Below are 19,446 nucleotides of genomic sequence, written 5' to 3'. Positions count from 1 at the left end.
ATGGATGGATGGATTTATAAATAGATAGATGGATGGACGAGTAGATGGATGGACAGTCGGATAGATGGATGGATGGATGGGTTACAGGCCTGATCTGATCTGGAATCAGTGAAATGTGTTGATCTGTCTGTTGTTCAGCAGAATCTCTGGCTCTGCTGTGGATTTTGCCTGAGCTCGAGTTAACGGCGGGAGGCTCATATCAGATCTATTAATGCTTTGACAAGTGCGACGGCGGATCTTCAGCTCTCTGTGATCACGGCCAATGATCCTATTGTTTTGATAATGAATGCTGTCGGCTGAATCAGTCGATGGCAAAGATTTGTTTTAGCTTATTTCTTTTTAGCAGTATTTCTATTATATATAAGTATTTTTCAATAAATGTATGCACATCTAGTCAAAAACAGTTAAAATACTTGTTTCAAAAAAGATTGACTGATTGGTAGGTAGGTAGGTAAGTAGATTTGGTTTGGATTAATTTGATTTGGTTTGGTTTGGCTTGATTTGATTTGATTTGGTTTGGTTTGGCTTGATTTGATTTGATTTGATTTGGTTTGATTTGATTTGATTTGATTTGATTTGGTTTGGTTTGGTTTGGTTTGGTTTGGTTTGGTTTGGTTTGGTTTGGAGTGGAGTGGTTGGTTGGTTGTTTGGTTTAAATTATTTGACTGTTGATTTAGATTAGTTTGACTTTGATTTGAGTTTGGTTTGGTTAGTTGGTTTTGTTTTGTTTTAGTTAATTGGTTGATTTTGTTTGAATGATTTGACGGTTAATTTGATTTGAGTTAGGTTAGTTGGTTTTGGCTTGGATTGGATTGGTTTATTGATTTGGTTTGGTTTGGTTTGGTTTGGTTTGGTTTGGTTTGGTTTGGTTTGGATTGGATTGATTGGTTGGTTGGTTTTGCTTAGTTGCTTTGGTTTGATTGATTTGTCGGTTGGTTTGGTTTGAAATTTGATTGATTAATTGATTGATTGGTTGATTTTAATAATCAATTGAGCATAATCATTTGGATACTTATATGATTAAAAATATGTTCAGGCATAAACTTAAATAAATAATATTACATTAGAAACATAAGAAAACATGTTTGCCGCTAGAATGACTAAAGTATTCATAATAGTTTAAAATAAACTACAGTTCATTCATTCATTCTTTTGGATTTTTAAAAATAAATCCCTAAATGTCAGTGTTTTTCCTGAACTTACAAATTCATTAATACACTGAATACAGTGTACACAAACAGTATATGTTCACGGAGCAGAAGAGTCATCTTGAATGAGGATGAAGCATCTCTGGGGCTGGTGTATCAGTGATATGCTTTCACTTACACGGATAAAAACACAGGCGTTCGAGCCAAACCTAAACTTGACTTAAGCAGTTTGGCCTTGGCTTGTATTTCTCTGTGAAATAAAGGAACAGTCTGTTCTCAGTCATGTTTGATCAAGGTCATGGTCAGTCCTAGGCTACTTCTGGATGCTGTCATGCATTTTGTTCCATATCTAAAAGTCCTTCACATCTTCTTTAAAATTATACTTCTTCCTGGGGTTACTGGACAGCGATGAATTAAACCCGGACTAAACTAAAATATATGGAAGAATATAAGACAAGTCTACTCTATATTGGGGGTCTATAAAGTAGTGCTTATTTTACTGAAAAACATACTGGAAAAACATGCATAAAAGCATGTATGATGTAAAAAATGAGTGTTATTTATTTCTATATTTGTTAAGACATCTCTGTAAGCTCATGGCATGTTGTCACATTTTTCAATGTACAAATTGACTCAAATAATTATTGACTCATAACAGCTTTATATATATATATATATATATATATATATATATATATATATATATATATATATATATATATATATATATATATATATATATATATAATTTATAATGTACTTTTCTTAGACTCAAATTACAAATTCTAAATCATATAAAAGCTTATTTAAATTGTGAATGCAGAACTAAAACTGAAAGTAAATTTAACTTTAAAACGGCATTTTAATTAACACAAGTGTGTGTGGTTGAGTGTTTAAAGGGTGGCGATGTTTGCAGATGTTTGTTCACGGCTCTTAATTCTCCAGTTAAAGTCAATTAGCCGCAGTGTGTCCGCTGTGTGCAGGAATCAGTGTTTGTGTTTGAGATCAGATTTCCTAATGGAGTCCACAGTTTGACAACACCTTGCGCAACCAGTTTCTCCTCCCGCTCCAGCTCTGCGTACTTTATCTGTGTGACACAAAGTCAAACACTCATTTAAAGGTCTGTCACATACTTTGTTTTGTCTTTAGCAGAAAAACATGGTTGTCTAGATTATCCTCTCTTTTCTTTTCGTTTTTGCTTTTCAGAAATGCCATTGCATATTGTGTAGGGCTGCGATTTATCTGATCAAAATTGCGATCTGCTATCATTTCATTAAAGAGCTGCAGGTTTGATATTGTGGTTTTAAAAGCACCAAAGAAAAATCAAGCATAATCACTAAGTACACCAACCAACCATTAAAACCATTTTTTTCCAATATAGTTGTCAGTTGCCATGCCAAATTAAGAAATTAAGTATAGTATTTTAAATTCTGTTATTAGGGTTTAAATGAATTCTATATTAGGGTTAAATCGATAAATGATGGCCGATAGACATCCCAATGCAGAGCGGCCATCGCCATCCTACACCACACCCCTGTCGCAGCAGCAACCTGCTTGCGTAAAACACACACTCAGGCCCCATTTACATTAATGCATCTTCGTTTTAAAAAGACATTTTAGAACAAAAACGATCCACATCCACACGGGCGTTTCATCTAGCATTTCAGAACAGATCCTTCTATACTATACTGCTGAAAACGCATATCACATGACCACACACACACACACACACACACACACACGTATGTGTTGCAGCATATGAATATGTCTGAGCTCCAGCAGTCAGCGGGTGCTTTGAGCACAAAACCCCAGAGAGCAGTGCACGTCGGGCAGTTTATCATGGATGTACCACTGAATCGCATCTCACAGTAGTTGTTAAACGTGATATTTAATTAATGTTGTCTATCTGACGACTCTTCTGTCTTTGAGTCTGTCAGGTAACTTGTCTTAGCATCAGTACATTGCTTCAGTTTTTCGCTTTCACGCTTGTACTTTTTTAGTAATTTTATTGTAAACCTCAGACACTGTTGGTTGGTTCCTGTTAGTTGTGCAACTTTTATACCAACCAAGTTTGTCGACATCATTATAACAACACAGATCACTCTGCCTATTCATGCCAGAGTCCCGTGGAAAAAGTGCACCTTTCCAAATCACGATTTCTGTTTTAAACCAATTAATCATGCAGGACTGAAATTGTGCGCCCTGAGGGTTTCATGAGTACTACAATTCCTGCATTTCCTTTTTTTTTTTTTTTGTGTTTTCGTCATTCTGTTGTTGTTTTTTGTTTAGTTTTTTTTTAAATTTCGCAGTGTATTTATAAGTTATTATTTCACTTTTTGAAAGATTTGGTTTGTTGGTTTGCAGGAATAAGGGCGGGGTCAACCTGTCACTCAGATGAGATCCACCAATAGGAAACCACACCTGTCCAATTAATTCCTCTTGGTCCAAATCAAGCCCCACCCTACATTTGCTCTCATTTAAGAAAAGGCTTTAAACACAAACACATTAGAGTTGGAAACACTGATGAAAAAATACAAATTAGAGCAACATGTGATACCAACATTTTTTAAAAACTCCAAAATACCTCTAAATCTACACAGTCTATACACATGACAATAATCTGTCACAATACGCTTCATTATAAAAAAAAGGAACATTTACATGTAATTATTTCACTAATGTGTTCAAGGCATCAGCATGTATATTTTTATGCCATCTTTTAAATTAATGATGAGAATTTAATTATTGAGGATTTTCATACTGTAATGTACACATACGCAGATAATATATCACTTTAAACTATCGAAAATGTTAATAAAGAGATTTTTTACTAACTTTTCATGCTTAAAAGTTGTTGAAAGAAAAATCAAGGTCATATAATTCAATTCTAAATCATAAATAAATGGGGTAAAATAAAAACATGAATCACAAAATATTGAAAACTGCTAATTTATGAATATTTTTTAGCCGTCACATTAGCTCTGACAAATGCATAATTAGGAAAAAACAAATGTTTGTCTAACACTGACAAAGAAATCACATCCACAATCATGAATCAAATCCTGAGTGCTAAAAATAGGTTTCTTTAAACTGCAGATGCTTATACTACTTTAAACTTGTATGATTTTTTTTTTCTTTCTTTTTGCTGGAACAAAATGTTAAAGTTCCTTTAGATGCAACAAAGGTACAAAGTGATCACAGGCTGTCAAGTTACAAAAAAAAAAAAAAGGTTGTCAATTGAACCCAGATTTCCCTGTCATGCTAATCAGTACACTCACTTCTAAAGAACAAAAGTACATCTAACTTTTTTCTTAGAAAAAATATCTTGCCTGAAGCTTAAACTGTGCCAGAGCCATCGCTGGTGTTCCTCAGAAAAGGTGCTAAAAACCCAGAAACAAAAGTGCATTGGAAATGAATGGGCATCCTCTGGTCTGCTCCTGCTCTGTAATCGCTCACTGCTGAATTATTATCACCGTTTCTAGCTCTCTGTCATTATCCTGAGACAGCTCTGTTTCAACTTCGCGACTCGGACACACTACTTTATGTCATCTGACCGAGTACATTCTTCATTTAAGGAGCGAGGAGGTGTGTGAAATGCATCTGAAGTGTGTGTTGATGTTTTCTTGCACGCGTGCATGCATCCGTCTTGAGGGGACTCTGTGGTTATGTGTCATTCAGCAGCAGTGGTTCATGATGGCTGGTCCACCTCCTCCAAAACCACCATCATTTAACTCAAACCTCTGCATGCAACAGGCTTTATTTAGACGCCATCTGGTTCTCTGTTCCAATAATCGTTATTTAACATGCGAATTGTCATCATTTTTTTTCTTGTAAGTCTTCTTTTAGGTTGTTTTAGGATTTTTCCAAGGAAGGATTATTTTTGAAGTAGACTGGATCATTTGGTATCAGAAGTGGCTTAAATGAAAGGCGAAGGTCCTGAGCTTTGAGGACTGCATCCAAACATCTCTGCAATAACTCAAATAACTTATTAATAAAATCATCTGGAATGGCTTCTTCAATCACTTTCATTTTACCCCAGACATGCTCAATAATGTTTATGTCTGGTGTCTGGGCTGGCCAATCCTTAAGCACCTCGACCTTCTTTGCTTTCAGGATCTTTGATGTGAAGGCTGAAGTATGAGGAGCGCTATCCTGCTGAAGAATTTCTCTTCTGTGATTTCGCACACCCCCATACTGAATGTAGCCCCAAACCATGATTTTTCCTTCACCAGACTTGACTGATCTCTGTGAGAATCTTGGCTCCATGCGGGTTCCAGTAGGTCTTCTGCAGTATTTGTGATGCAGCTCAAAAGATGCTTCATCAGAAATATCAGATTTTATTTAATTTGATTATTATGTTATAATACTAGTATTATGTTTTGCTCTTACAACTGGGATCGACAACAAAACTTTTGTCAGGTAGTGTGTATTATATATAAGGCTGTAATTGACTTTTTCTTCACATTTAAGGGTTTCTCAGCAGCGGACAATGTAATACTTGGTTAGACTTAGAGTGTAGTTAATGGTGGTTGCTAGAAGGGATACAGCTGTGGCCGGAAGTTAACACTAATTATTTATATTATTTATTAAATCACCCATTAATTTTATTTTATCAAAGCCTACCCACACCCCATCCCTAAACCCAACCCTCACAGTATTGTAAAATAGTAATTATATCAAGTATTATTCATATAATTATTTATGAAATTACCCCTTCAATTAAATTTGATTGATGCCTAACCTTAAACCCCACCCTCATAGTATTGTAAAATAGTAATAATATCAAGTATCATTTGTATTATTCATTAAATTACCCGTTAAAATGCATTTTATTTATGCCTAATCCTAAACCCAAACCCCACAGTAACATAAAAATGGTAAAAAAAAATGTTGTACAGTGTCACACTACACAACTACACAAAATCCACAGCCGTATCTCTTATAGACTTTAACCAGTCAATGGGAAAATACAACACCTTCATAATTGCTCAAATAATAAAAGAACAACTAATAGATTGTGTTATCAAGATTTCAGAAAAAAAAATTGAGGGAATTGAGATTGATCACAACAAACTCAAGAGAAAAACTGTCAAATTTACTGTTCCAGCCCCCATAGACGCTACATTAGAAACACCACACGTCAGCGGTAATTTGTTTTTTGTAATTTGATGTAAAGATGATAAACTTAATGCAAAGTATAGCTTTATAAATGCACATACATTTAAAGAAATATTTAAACTTTTTAAGATGTCGATGACTGTTAAATGTGTCATAATTGTGATAGGGTCCATACAGTCTGGCGTGTGCTTTGTGAATTGTTGTTTATCTTAAAATTAGATGTGTGTGTCCTGTGCAAGAAATCACAACCAACACGTTTGTCATCTGTTTTAGTGTACAACCTTTTAACTTTAATGGTGAAGCAAAGGACAAAATACTGTAGAATAAATTAGATTAAAAAAAATAGCCACAAGCACATTTTTGATTTGTACAACAAAGCAATGCAACATATTGGTATCTTGATTTCCATATATACAGAATAAAAAATATATTTTTTATTCTTAGTCCACTTTTTTCAGTGTCAATTATTTTTTTTAATAACAACAAACAAATAAACATACAAAAACATATACAACATGTGTTATTTTTTTCTTCTGAATCTGTTTTTCTGTTTTAATAGTATTTTTTTTTCTCTTTAATGACATTTCGTATGCGCTCCCATTAGGAGCACGCTGAAAATAGTAAACTTTTCTTAGTTCAAAATGTAACACAAACGTTCTCTCAGTCTTTTCTGTTCTTTTTTTTTTTCTTTTCATTTCCCAAATTGCTTCATTTTTTTAAACATTGCACAGTGGTAAAATATTTCATGTCGGGAAGCGGAAATATCAACATCTGCAGAACAAAAACAGTTCCTTTTTTTTAATAGATATATTTTTGTTTGGATCGTCGAAGATCCCTTTAATATTTGGTGGACAGAAATTGCAAATACCTAAATAGTAATTCATCTCCCAAGTCATTAAATATCAATGCTGCACATTCACTTTTGTAACAATTCATGATTAAAAGAAAAACAAACTTTAAAAGGTTGGTTTAAGTGCTGTTTTAACCATTTCGATGGCCAGTCGCGATTGGACTGTGCAGCAGTGCAAAAGCACACACAGGAGTGAGCCGCTGTGGGACGTTGAGAAGCCGTTTTAAAGGTCTTTCGGTTCGCTAACCTGGACATCTTTGTAGGGAGAACAAAGCAACCTTCTGAAAGACATATTGGTATCTTCTGAACAACCGTTCGGAGACAGCCTGATATGGTAGGCAACGCTAAACGAAACTCTTTGGTGTTGAGTAAAAAACCAAAACACTATTTTGTAAAACGCATGTGTACACATGGTCCTCTGATGTAGTGCTAGTCGACTCTTGCTTCTCCTCTAACCTCCCTGTTTTTTTTTTTTTGAACAATCTCATTTGTTAGACTCATGCTATGTAGGTACGTCTGTTCTGAAGTGCTTCTAGTCTTTCTCTATAAACATATTTGTATATGTGGCTACGCTGATCAAAATGTTGATATAGTGCAAAACTGTAAACGTTTTAACGTCTCATATTAAGATAACAAAAAAAAATGTACAGAAACCAAAACAAAATAATAACATTATTAACAATAGTCAGAATAATTAGAATAATAACAATAATAATAATAATAATAATAATATAGAGAAATGTTTGGTTCCAGCAGCCCGTCAAACTTCTTTCAAGTATCTCTCAACAACACACACAAACAGACATGCACACACACACACACACACGTACACAAATACTCCCATAGGCAGACTGCACATACGCACACACTTTTGTACAGACACACACGACAAACATGTATACGTAAAACACACAAACAAGGTATAAAAAGTCAACCGACGTTAACTTTTCTTTTAGTTTGTAAAAGTAAATAGTTAAGAAACAAAACAACACCTTGATGAAAATATATCGTAATACTTGACAAGTTGCATAGTTTTGAGATTTTCTTTTTCAGGCACCTCATCTGTGTGATCTCTCTTCCCGCAGTGCACGTCTGCGCTGCAAAGTAGGCCGCATAAATACTCTCTGACCTCGCTCCCTTTGCTTTGTAACAAAAATATATTATATTTCTTTTTTTTTTTCTCTTTTGAAAGTGCCACAGAGATTACTCTGAGTTACAGATACCCATTGGATTCTAAGATGACCACGCACAAGTGGTCGAGAGAAAGAGAGGCCTGTCTACGCGAGAGTTCGTCTTGAGGCAGTGAGATAGAGATAGAGGAGCTCTCGACTCCTCCCTCTACATCTCGTCTTTTTCCATTCGTTTCGGGACTCAAGTTCTTGCCCCGACCGTCCAACCATGCTCCCTTCCCACCCTTCCTCTTCTCGAAGTGCCCTTACGAGCAGCCGCATTCTTCTACAATCATGTTCTGGATGTCCTTTTTGACGATTTTCTGCTCCTCGTTGTAGTAGAGCATGGACATGGCTCGCAGGCGCGTGGGGACGCAGCAGGACTTGATGTTGGTGAAAGGGCTGTACCCTCGGATACGGTAGTGGCTGATGACCGTGGAGTGGAAGGACAGCGAGTTGCCGGTGATGCTTGCCACGTTGCTGGCGCAGTCGCCTTCGCAGTAGTTGGCGTGGTACCCCGACGGAGCGATGATCCAGTCGTTCCAGCCGATGTCCTTGAAGTTTACGTAAAATTGTCGCTTGCAGCAGACGCGCGCCTTGCCGTCGCATTCCAGGCCTCTCTTGCGACGCCTCCTCAGGGAGAGCTCGTCCATCTGTCGGACTACGGCCATGAGGAACGGCCGATGGGATTGCTCGCGCTCGCTGCCTCCGGGAGACACCAGCACCGGCGTGGCCCGGGCGTCGGCGCACAGCGGGCAGGAGACGCGCAGACTCAGCGTGCTTCCCCCGCGCTGCAGCAACGACTGCACGCTCTCCGATGCCGGAAACGTATGCCAACCGCTGCGCCGCGTGTCCACGGATTTCTCTGCCAGGATTTTCTCCCCTGCGCCCTGCTGCAGAAGCAGCCGGATGTTGACGTTAGCACGCGTGCGGTTGCCTTTGGGCAGTCGAAGGAAGATCCAGACGTTGGCTTGGTCCACCACAGACATCTCACCGCCTTCCTTGGAGATGAGAAAGTTGACTATGCCCGGAGCCTCGCCTGAAAGACAGGAAAACAAAGAAACATCAGGGTTAGTCAAACGAGCTGCTCTTTTGCGCTCGTGGTTGCATTTCACTTCAGCCCGAGGCTTCTGTTGACCGTGCAGGCTGCCACATCACAGCTGACGCAGGGAGCGGTGGCATCAGTGGAACAGTTCTGCGCTGTGCCAACTGTGACCAGTTTTTCAAGGTTTCCGCAAAACAATCGCCTCCTGTTTTGTGCAACTATTAATAAATGGCAGAGAGGTATGCAGCCGTGCATCCTTTTCCTGCGCGTCAAACGCAAGATGTGAATCAGCCGTTCCTACACCCACGCTCACAAACAAACAATCCCTCCTCCCACCCGGTCCTTCCTGTACCACCTTGGAATTGAAATAATTGAGGGTTTCGGCAAGACTTTAAACCAACTTCATCACCTCTCCTGGTCGTTAGGCGAGCAATTAAGAGTCTGCTGGCCTCGAAAGAGGTTTAGCTGAATGCTGGGTAACACATAAGGGCCATGACAACATACAGTGTGCAGCTGGAAGCAGTGATGTGGCATGTGGCTTGCTGTCTCATTGGATTGTAAAAGACTTTTCCCTCTGGCTTTGATTCCCGCTGTGTTATAGACAGAGGCGAGGCCTCTGGAAAATCTCAGTTCACGGATCATTTGGGCACTTCTAAACAAATCCTCTCCATTTACTGACTCAACCTGTTTTTAAGCCACCAAACCTTAGTTTGGACATTATTTCTGGCCGGTGTAGCTGACTGTTTCGCTTGCTTGTACCGTAGCTGAGTTCTTGTAAAAATCTTGTCAGAGGATTACTCGCAGCGATCCGTGTATATGGTGACTAATAACAAGAGGCCTTTTACAACAAGCGTTAAGCAATATACTCCGGATAATCATTGCACAAGTACTACATCTATCATCTAACAGGGTCGCAATGTAATAACAATGGCTCCGAGCTACAAGTGTATATGTGTGCTAGAGCGTATTTAAGGATCCCTGGCCCAAACCCATCTGTCCAAACACGGACTAGCTTCACGAACGCGGGCTAAAAATAATAGGCTTTTTTTCTCCGGTGGTGGCTAACGCATTGTTTTCCTTTTAATCTGCCTCCGGCGAAAGACTCGAGCATCGTTAGCATTTTGACTAAGCCGAGTAAACCCTTCAACCGGCCCTCCGTACCGGAGGCCCAGGCCTCGAGAAGAAAGATCACCGCTGGTGCTTTGCAACTCTGCATGCTTCTGAATATATTTGCTGGAGAGCAAAAAGAAATTTTGAAAATCGAAGAGAAAGACTAAAGAGCCATGCGGTAATCCCTCAACAATAAACACCAATTTAACCGCAAGGGCAGAGTTTGCACAGCTGTCCTGCACACAAAGATGGAGAATAACATTTACACATTCCTCCCCACCCCCTTTCTGTGTCTTCTAAAGGGGCGGGAGGCTGAAGTATAGAATCACCTGGGAACTTAAGTGTGTTTGTGGGGGGGACGGGGGGATGTCCACTCCTCTTTAAACATGGCTTTAGTTAATGTGTTCTATAATCCCCTTTTCTATCTAGTTTACCTTAGGGGGAATCAGCTTCTTTCATCTCCCTGCTGGCCTCCTGTCATATTGTGTGGCTTGCAATGCCCCAGTGCTCGAAGCTCAAAGAATGCTTTTGCAGTAAAGAAGTCCACAACCTGAAAGGCTGTTAAAACACGCCTCTTCGGACGGAGTTTGATAGCACTCTTCCTGGATAGCGCACTATTTATCTTTGGCTAATTTGTTGACAATGCTGATTAAAGGCAACAGGTTTTTTTCGGCGCAGATCACACGGGCTAGTTCAAAGACGACAGCGCTAACAGGTGCTTAATGGATCGAGTGGAACGAGCCATTCGTTCACGCACCACAACACAAGGGAGCTCGGTGCATATTCTCTGGATCTTTCTGACAACTTGAAAACGGCTATTGTTTCAAGGCCAGCACTGGCGTTAAATACCAAGTGGGAAAGATGCTAATCCCTTTAGGATTCTTGACCCGTTTCTTTCTTCGACCCAACAAGATGTTAAATTAGAAATAAAAGTATGAGGGTGGAAACACGACTCTCTTAATGGCATGCGGGAGTGAACGATTTGACTTCCTCGCCTGTTATGCAACATATTTCAAACACAATCCCGTTAGCAGCGAGGATGGATTTCACAGACTGAACTTTTGTGCTAAAGCACACTGTGACTGAGCCTGTAATATCGTCCGTTCGTTTTCTTTTCGGCTTAGTCTCTTTATTAATCAGGGGTCGCCCCAGCGGAATGAACCACCGACTTATCCAGCGTATGTTTTGCGCAGTAGATGCCCTTCCAGCTGCAACCCATAACTGGGAAACACCCATACACTTTCATTCTCACACATTCACTACGGCCAATTTTGTTTACCCAATTCACCAATATAGCATGTGTTTGGCAACCATGGCACTGTGCTGCTCCACGTTCATATATTTCAAATGTTAATCAGTTATCATTTAGATCGGAGGTCACCAATCTCTGTCCTGGAGGGCCGGTGTCCGTGCAGGGTTTAGCTCCAACTTGCCTCAACACACCTGCCTGGATGATTCACTTATGCCTGGTAAGACCTTGATTAGCTTGTTCAGGTGTGTTTGATTAGGGTTGGAGCTAAAATCTGCAGGACGCCGGCCCTCCAGGAACAAGTTTGGTGACCACTGATCTAGATAATTAACGTTCATCAAAGGGTGGCTACAACTGTTCCCAACTCTCAGAAGTATTGCACATTCGCATGACACCAAACTAAATAAAAATGGTCCGTAATGAGTGCAGCTGAGGTATTTCAAGAGAAAATACTCGACGGAGACCAATGCTGCAATCGTAAAGCATCCTTTGAGATTAAAATGTCACTGAACAGACCGCAAAACCACTAGAATTCCTTTCAGTGTACTGCATGTTGCTGCAACAGCATTCGTGGCCTTTTCCACATCCCAGCATGAGACGCAAACAAACAAAAAGTGCAAATAAAGCTTATTTCCCAACCATAACACTGAAGAGTTTTGTATACATTGTCAGCCGAGTGTCCCTAACACCGGAGAGCCGCTTCACCGTACCGCACCTTGCTCCGTAAAGGCCAAGCATGCTTGTAATGCTCTTCCCCAAACGGCCTCGTTGCCTCTTTATCTGGTCCTCATCACCCGCAGGCGTTTCAGGCTCCAACAGCGGGCCTGATTTACTGCCCCTATCTAAGTCAGCGCCCCGCTCAGCAGCAAAGAATCAGCAGCTACAGCCAGCCCCTGCGGGCCAGCGCGGCTCCCAGGGAACCGGGAGGGTAACGAGGAGAGTTACTGCTGCCTCCCCCCTACTAACCTTTGGTAAGAATCCACAGAACATGGCTCAAGGCCATACAGCATGCTGAATCACTGAAGGACATGCGCTTTTAATATGAACACGGAGACTGCGGCTTAACAAAACATGGGAGGGGGGATCTATTATCTATTACGAAAGTTGCAACCTGTTTGTCTGATTGATTTTTCGGGATTCGAGGTCGGACGTTGATTTGAGATGCTCGCTACTCTTCCACCGAGCCTGCATCTGCAAGTAATAACCCACTCTCACGAACAGGTTTGGATGATGCATCAGCTGTCAGAGTAATAAATGAGCATAGCTGGCATGATGCTGCAGCATCCTTTCTTCAGCGCAGGGCTCTATCTTGAAGCCAAGAAGGCTTTAAGCAGCATATTACCAAATGTCATGAGCAGTAAAGTATCCTGCAACCTGAGAAAGTGTTTTTGCGACCGCGCTAATCCTCAGCTAACAAGGAGGCTTTCTAATGTGGTACTCGAATCTGGATAGCGTTTAAAGGAGATACTTTGTGGCTTCGTGATATGTAAGATTTGGCGAGCTGGCAGCGTGGCCCTAGAATGACTCGAAAATACTTTGGCCTGTTTTATTCCCTCTGCCTTAAAATGGAAAACTTGTTTTATTCTTATTCAGGGAAACTAAACTCACGCCGAAGCAAGTCAGAAGAGTGAATCGATATTTGATCTGGCAAAAAATAACCGCCTGCACATGAAAACACGGGACGTCTTCCTTCCTTTGCTGTGACTAGTGCTGGAGGGAGTGATTATAGGGTTTCCCTGTGATAAATCTCTAGGAGGAGATCAAAACCAGGAGAAGAAGTAAATATTGAGTCATTGTTTCAGAACATGTCAAGCTTCGCATATGCAACCTGCACGCCTAAATGACATCAGAAAGGCCAAACACTGAACGCCCACACACATTCACCGCCGTAACACACTTTCTGTTTTATCATTCGGCACATGGCGTTACTCATTAGACTGCCGGACACATTTTTACACCATACTTTTTTTGTTTTGTAAACGTTTGATGTCGTCACCGACCCGTTCTTAAAGGGATAGTTCAATTTGTCATCCTGCAATTACTCTTCACTTGTTTCAAATCTGTACGAGTTTGTTCTGTTGAACACCAAAGAAGAGATTTCGATGAGTATTTCTTTTTCCCAAGTCAATACTTACAGATTTTCATATTCTTTTCAACATATCCCATTTAGTTTTCATCAGAAATAATAACTCAAAAAGGTTTGAAACCACTTGAGGTAAACGGTGAGCGAAATTTCATTTCGGGGTGAACTATCCCTTTAAGATTCGGTGGCGACATATTAAAGAAAGAGCGGACACTCTTGATATAGTTGCTACTGGCTGAAAGTCTGCAGACTAACGCTTATTCGTTATTTGCAGTCATGCTAACATACGCAAGCACCGATTGCACATGGCTCGAGGCTACACGTTAAATTGAGAGTAATCAGTCTAACCATGTAGCTCTCATTCAGTCAGCATGCTGTATATTAGAGATAATGGTTTGAACAAGTATACTCTACGATAAATGCCGTGTGCCTGCGGTTGTTGTTTCAGATCAAGGTGATTTCACCACGTAATCAGCACATCATGTGAAACGACAGCCACCAAAAACCAATTCTGTGTGCACTGACATTGTTGACAATATCCCAGCTTATGATAATTCGGCTAAAATATAGACGAGATACATCTACGTTGCAATCATGAGAACAGATTCTTGGACAGGATTCCAGACAGATAGTGTGTGCTGAAGTCTGAGACTTACATCATGCGCATAATTACAGTTGTCTAAACAACCCACTTAAGGCAACGTTACAGTGATGCAGCGCAGTAACATGCGTCTTAAATTCAAACCAGTATGAAATAAACATTATGCAGAACTACGCATTAGGGTATTTAGAAAATCAATATAATTATAGTTATGTGTCTCTGCCTGTGATGCCAAGTCAGAAAATATCACCTCATTGCAGACTAAATGATGCTTGTACAACAGCAGTGGACTTTAAATAAACTTTCCGTGAGCGGCTATTAATTACATTATTTATTTATACTATTTTATTAGAATATAATAATTTGTTGCATCTTATATAAAATAATGTAACGTGTTTTTTGTTAAAAAGAGTCTAGGATAACTGAGCATTGCGATGTCTGGACTAGTATATTCAGTATACTGTACTAACTTCTGAAGCTGATTATGAAAATATCATTGTTTTACTAAAACAAAATATGCATGAAGGTGTTTCTATTTTACTTAATGTGTCAAGCTTGATCATAGTTTATTATTTATCCGAGTTTCTTTTGAAAAATTAAATAAAGAAGAACCCATCTGAAGAAGAACCTAAGAATTTTACACCAAATAAGACTGCAAATTTTAAAAGAGCATCTATTTTAATCACAAATAGACTTTGAAACATCGCTACACAGTTATTCGTTAGGGTCAGGGATAACATTTATTGTAATCCCCCTTGTGGTTAATATGGGGAACGCTTTTATTTTGAAGGTTTGGTAAACCGCTCAGACGGAAACCAACGCGATATTTTGCGCCAGAAACGTGAGAGTTCGAGCGGGAAGCTTTCAATTCCGGGTTTAACGATCATCACGAGGTTTCTGTTCATAACGCAGCGATTATTTGGCGGAAGGAGACGATGAGGTACATTTTATAAACTTCATTAAAGCCACATTCAGTTGTAGTCAAACCCTGTGAGTGGAAGTAAGACGATGGCATATCTTTATGCACTGTAGTTAATACGTGTTTAATTAGAAGTCACGTGTAGATGCTTTTAAGCAGAATTATCGATCGTCAGAATGTGTTGCACTGTTGCGGTCAACCGTCAATAAGTCTCCGCCCACTAGTTATTATGATATTCGACAAATGGCTTGGTATTGTTTTATATTCAAAATCAGAGCGTCATATTTCATGTTATCTCTTTATCTCATCTTAATCTCATGTGAAGTGTTTGTCAGATTTAAGTAATAAAGTTCAAACGAGACACCCCTGCTGAAAAATTCAGCTTAAACCAGCCTAGGCTGGTTGGCTGGTTTTAGCTGGTTGACCAGCCTGGTTTTAGAGAGGTTTTGGCCATTTCCAGCCTGGTCTTAGCTGGTCAGGCTGGAAAATGGCCAGCTAAATCCAGCTAAAACCAGCGTGACCAGCCTGGTTTAAGCTCGACATAGCTGGTATTGGCTGGCTAGGCTGGTCAAGCTGGTTTTAGCCGGTCATCTCCCAGCCTGACCAGCTAAAACCAGGCTGGAAATGGCTGGAAACCAGCCTGGAAATGGCCAAAACCCCTCTAAAACCAGCCTGGTCGACCAGCCAACCAGCCTAGGCTGGTTTAAGCTGGGTTTTTTTAGTAGGGACATCATTAACCCTTTAACTACCTCACCAAGAAAAACAAAGCATTGGATTGTATTTCTTAACTCCAAATGTTGCTAGTTAACACACTCGGTGCACTTTTTTTTTTTTAACACATCCCATAATTTCTTAAATATCACCAAATGGTTGATATGTTGGTTTATGGTAAAAGTAACGGAATTAATACATATACTATAAAAATTGGAAGCGTAAGACCGATTTATTTTAAAAAATTATTAAAAATAAAACATTTCTGTATACTAAATCATCTTATTTTTTAGAGGTAAAATAAAATACTTCAGATTCTGAGTTAACATGCTTTCTTGTTTGTTTGTTTTACAATCAAACCAAAATCAAGTGTAGTAAAAGGTAACCAAGTAACAGGATTATGTTTGTTAGATTTTTTTTCCTAAACCAACAATGCAATTATTCACAACAGTCATTCTTTAAATGACTTTAACAGTCATCATTTAAAACAGTCAAAACACGGTCAACCATCCGGCAGAGCGGGCAGTCAAAGGGTTAACAAGTCTGACCTCAGAAAGTGAGCTATGATGCGCCATGCGTTTGGTTTGTGCCAGTGCTGGTCAGTAATCTGACGTTTTGCACCGTGAGCAGTTGAACGAAAGCGTGTAATTCCTGTTAAGGCCTGATTTATTCATTCATCCTGAGAGACGGTCCCTCTCCCCTCAGTCAATAAATCAAGTGTCCGTTGAAAACAAATAGATGAGTCTTATGTTGAAAGAATAAATACTTGCTGTTACATTCCACGTGATCAAAGTTTGATATAGTTTTGATTACTAGCAGATTTAGTTCTGAGCCTCATGACAAAGTTTTTGTCATCGCTTCAGCATGATCTGAACTTGTTTTATAATGTGACGAGCTGGAGTCTGGCTCCGGAAGATTATCAGGGAATGGTTCTCATAAACAGAGTTCTCACGGTCATGAAAAAGTTGGAAATATCAAAAAAATTTAAAATCTGGGATTTCCAGATGTGGAAGTGAGTAAGATCGTATAACGTAACGGAAATGTCAGTAGTTAATGCAGATTATCACGTGTTCGGTGCAGATTTTAAAATGCTTTTAAAGTGGGGGAAATGCAAATTCACCGAGACTAAACACAAGTGTGAATCCTGCATAAAGCATCTCCTTGTTGTGGGAAATCCAAAGTTTCAAAACTCTGAGTTTGAGCGAGTGGCTTATTTTATGCGTCATCGTGTCTTGACAGATTTTATTTTCCTAGCTCACCTGACATCATATACCTATACTGCGTTTTCAGAAACGTATGAAACCGAACTCATGTTCATATAAACTCCAAGCATTTCCTCCAGCAGGCCGCAGTGTTAGTCCCAGCTCCCTGAAATCATGAAACATTCATCTTTCAGACGAGCAATCCAATGGCTCGGCTTGCTGCTTTTTAGGTCTGACACATCTGTTGAGAGCTCCAGCGGCACGCCGCGGCTCCGTGTCACTCATGACCCGTTTGAGCTGTATGACTCAGAGAAGAACCCAATCTCTCCTCACATCACGGGCTTGACAGCACCTTTGAACAGCTCTCACTGCAGCCGACAATGCTATTTCAACTGCCTTTGAAACCCGACACAAAGGCAGTAACCGAACAGCCTTTTTTTCCCTCCCATATTATGGAGAAGTCCTTTTCTATTCTTCTGTGTTATGATTTTTTTTTTATCTCTCTTTCTCTCAACCCTCTTCAGTCACATAGGGAAGCTACATAGAGAGTCCCCGGAGAGGTGCTCCTGTGCGGAGCTTACGGCTGGAAGCCTGGGGGGGGGCCCTCACTGATAATTACCGATTCTTTAAAAGCAGCGGGAGGTTTGAGGAGCCTCGAGAGGGGGGAGCGAATTGCCGCAGCGTAGCTGACTTTGTTCAGCGGCAACAGGTTTCCCTGAACGCTCATATTAAGTTAAACAGCTTTACAAACCAAGCTCTCCCGTTTCATCCCCCGAGGGACGACTGAACAGATGAAGGTATTTAACGACTAAGGTCGCCCTCTAGTCAAAAATTTGGACTCACCGGTTTCAGCGAACGTGATGATCTCCGTCTGTTCTGCCTGTTCGGTCTCGGCGCGGTTGCTGGCCTCGTCCTCAATCAGGACGCTGCCGTCCTTGGCCACCCGTCCCACGTGTACCTTACGGATGGCGTTGAGGAGCGCCGCACGAGGCACCGGGTGTGTGATGTTGGGTCGCTCTTGCAGGTGCAGCATGTTAAGTATGTGCCTCTTCACTGCCTCCACCACATCTTGCTGGGCTCCCTCGTCCTCGCTCTCCGAAACGCCTTTTCGAAACCGTGCCAGCGCGCAGGATGGACACACCGTGGCGCCCGCCTGCTGCTCGGACATCGGCAGGCTCCCTTTGGTGACCATGGCGCTCAGGGAGCAGGACCGGATTAGCAGCAGGAGGATCCCGCTCAGTAGAGGCAGAGGGGACATCCTTAAATAAAAGGTGTCTGAAGAAAGCTGCACCGCTCGCAGTAAAACAAAAACTTAGTTTAAAAAGTTCCTTTCAAAGTAAGACTGGAATCCGGTCAGTCGCCAACAGCTGGCAGTAAAGTCCGTCTGCCTGTGCGCGAGTGCAATCTTAGAGGACTCAAAAAAAGTAAGAACTGGTAAAGGGGGGGAAGAAAAGTCAGGAAAAAGAGTAATCCTTGCTGGCGAGATGCGAGAAGAGATGCTGGTCGACAAGTAGGAATAGTTCTGTCAGTGGATTTCTCCCTCTCCAGGTCCACGGGAAGTTTGTATGGGATGGGCAGTCGGCTTCTGGATGTGCCCCAGGGAAGCGGTGCGCTCGTAAGAGGTCTGGGACTGCTCACTGTGCAGGAGTTGAATGGTTTTGTTGAAGAGGGCTGGACTCTCTCGCTGGCTGTTGCTCCCTTGTCTCTCTAGTTTCCCTCTTACACAGTAATTATACTTCCCTCCCCTCCCCTCCCTCCCCTCTTTCTTGCTCCCTCCCTCTCTTTACGTTTCCTTTTTATTTATTTTCTAATTGTTCTATTTGTAGGGCAGAGTAACTTTCCCCCTGGAGGGTTTTTTTATGGACCACGTAGTTGAATTTGCTTCAGTCATGACAAGTGATTTGCTGTTTAAGAGAGAGTTCAGCCAAAACTCTGTCATCGATTACTCATGCTTCACTCCGTTCGCATCTTTGACTCTCTTTCTCTTGTTGAACACAAAAGAAGATGTTTTGAAGAATGTTTACTCGAGTGATGTTTTGAATATGTCCACTGTGGATTAAAACGGTTGCAGGTTTTCAGCTCATCTTCTTTTGCGTCGTAAAAGTTTCTAACAACACAAAGGAGAGTAAACAGTGGGTAAATTGTCTTTTCAAGTGCTGTAATGTTTCCCTTTATACATTTTAAACCGATCGAAGACACTGGAGCTCACCAGATATATTTATATTAAGTTTGGCAAGTGAT

General features: G+C 40.6%; 2 protein-coding genes across 10 annotated transcripts in view; one reads left to right on the top strand and one right to left on the bottom strand.

Annotated features, from left to right (window-relative positions):
* Positions 1 to 19,446, top strand: part of sugct (succinyl-CoA:glutarate-CoA transferase) — a 301,335-nt gene that overhangs the window by 274,510 nt on the left and 7,379 nt on the right. The window lies entirely within an intron of this gene.
* On the bottom strand, positions 6,527 to 18,837 carry inhbaa (inhibin subunit beta Aa). 3 transcript variants are annotated; one of them, NM_001362254.1, is given in 2 exon segments: positions 6,527 to 9,324; positions 18,049 to 18,837. In NM_001362254.1, coding segments are annotated over 2 exon segments (1,188 nt in total). In that variant the 5' UTR covers positions 18,464 to 18,837; the 3' UTR covers positions 6,527 to 8,551.

Source organism: Danio rerio, chromosome 24, assembly GCF_049306965.1.
Source record: "Danio rerio strain Tuebingen ecotype United States chromosome 24, GRCz12tu, whole genome shotgun sequence".
Taxonomy (NCBI): Eukaryota; Metazoa; Chordata; class Actinopteri; order Cypriniformes; family Danionidae; genus Danio; species Danio rerio.
Note: the sequence above shows the minus strand (reverse complement) of the source record. Positions and strands in the feature narration are given on the sequence as shown.

Excerpts from the sequence above, each read along its gene's own strand:
- inhbaa (XM_073939990.1), bottom strand. The coding sequence starts at position 9,274 with ATGTCTGTGGTGGACCAAGCCAACGTCTGGATCTTCCTTCGACTGCCC.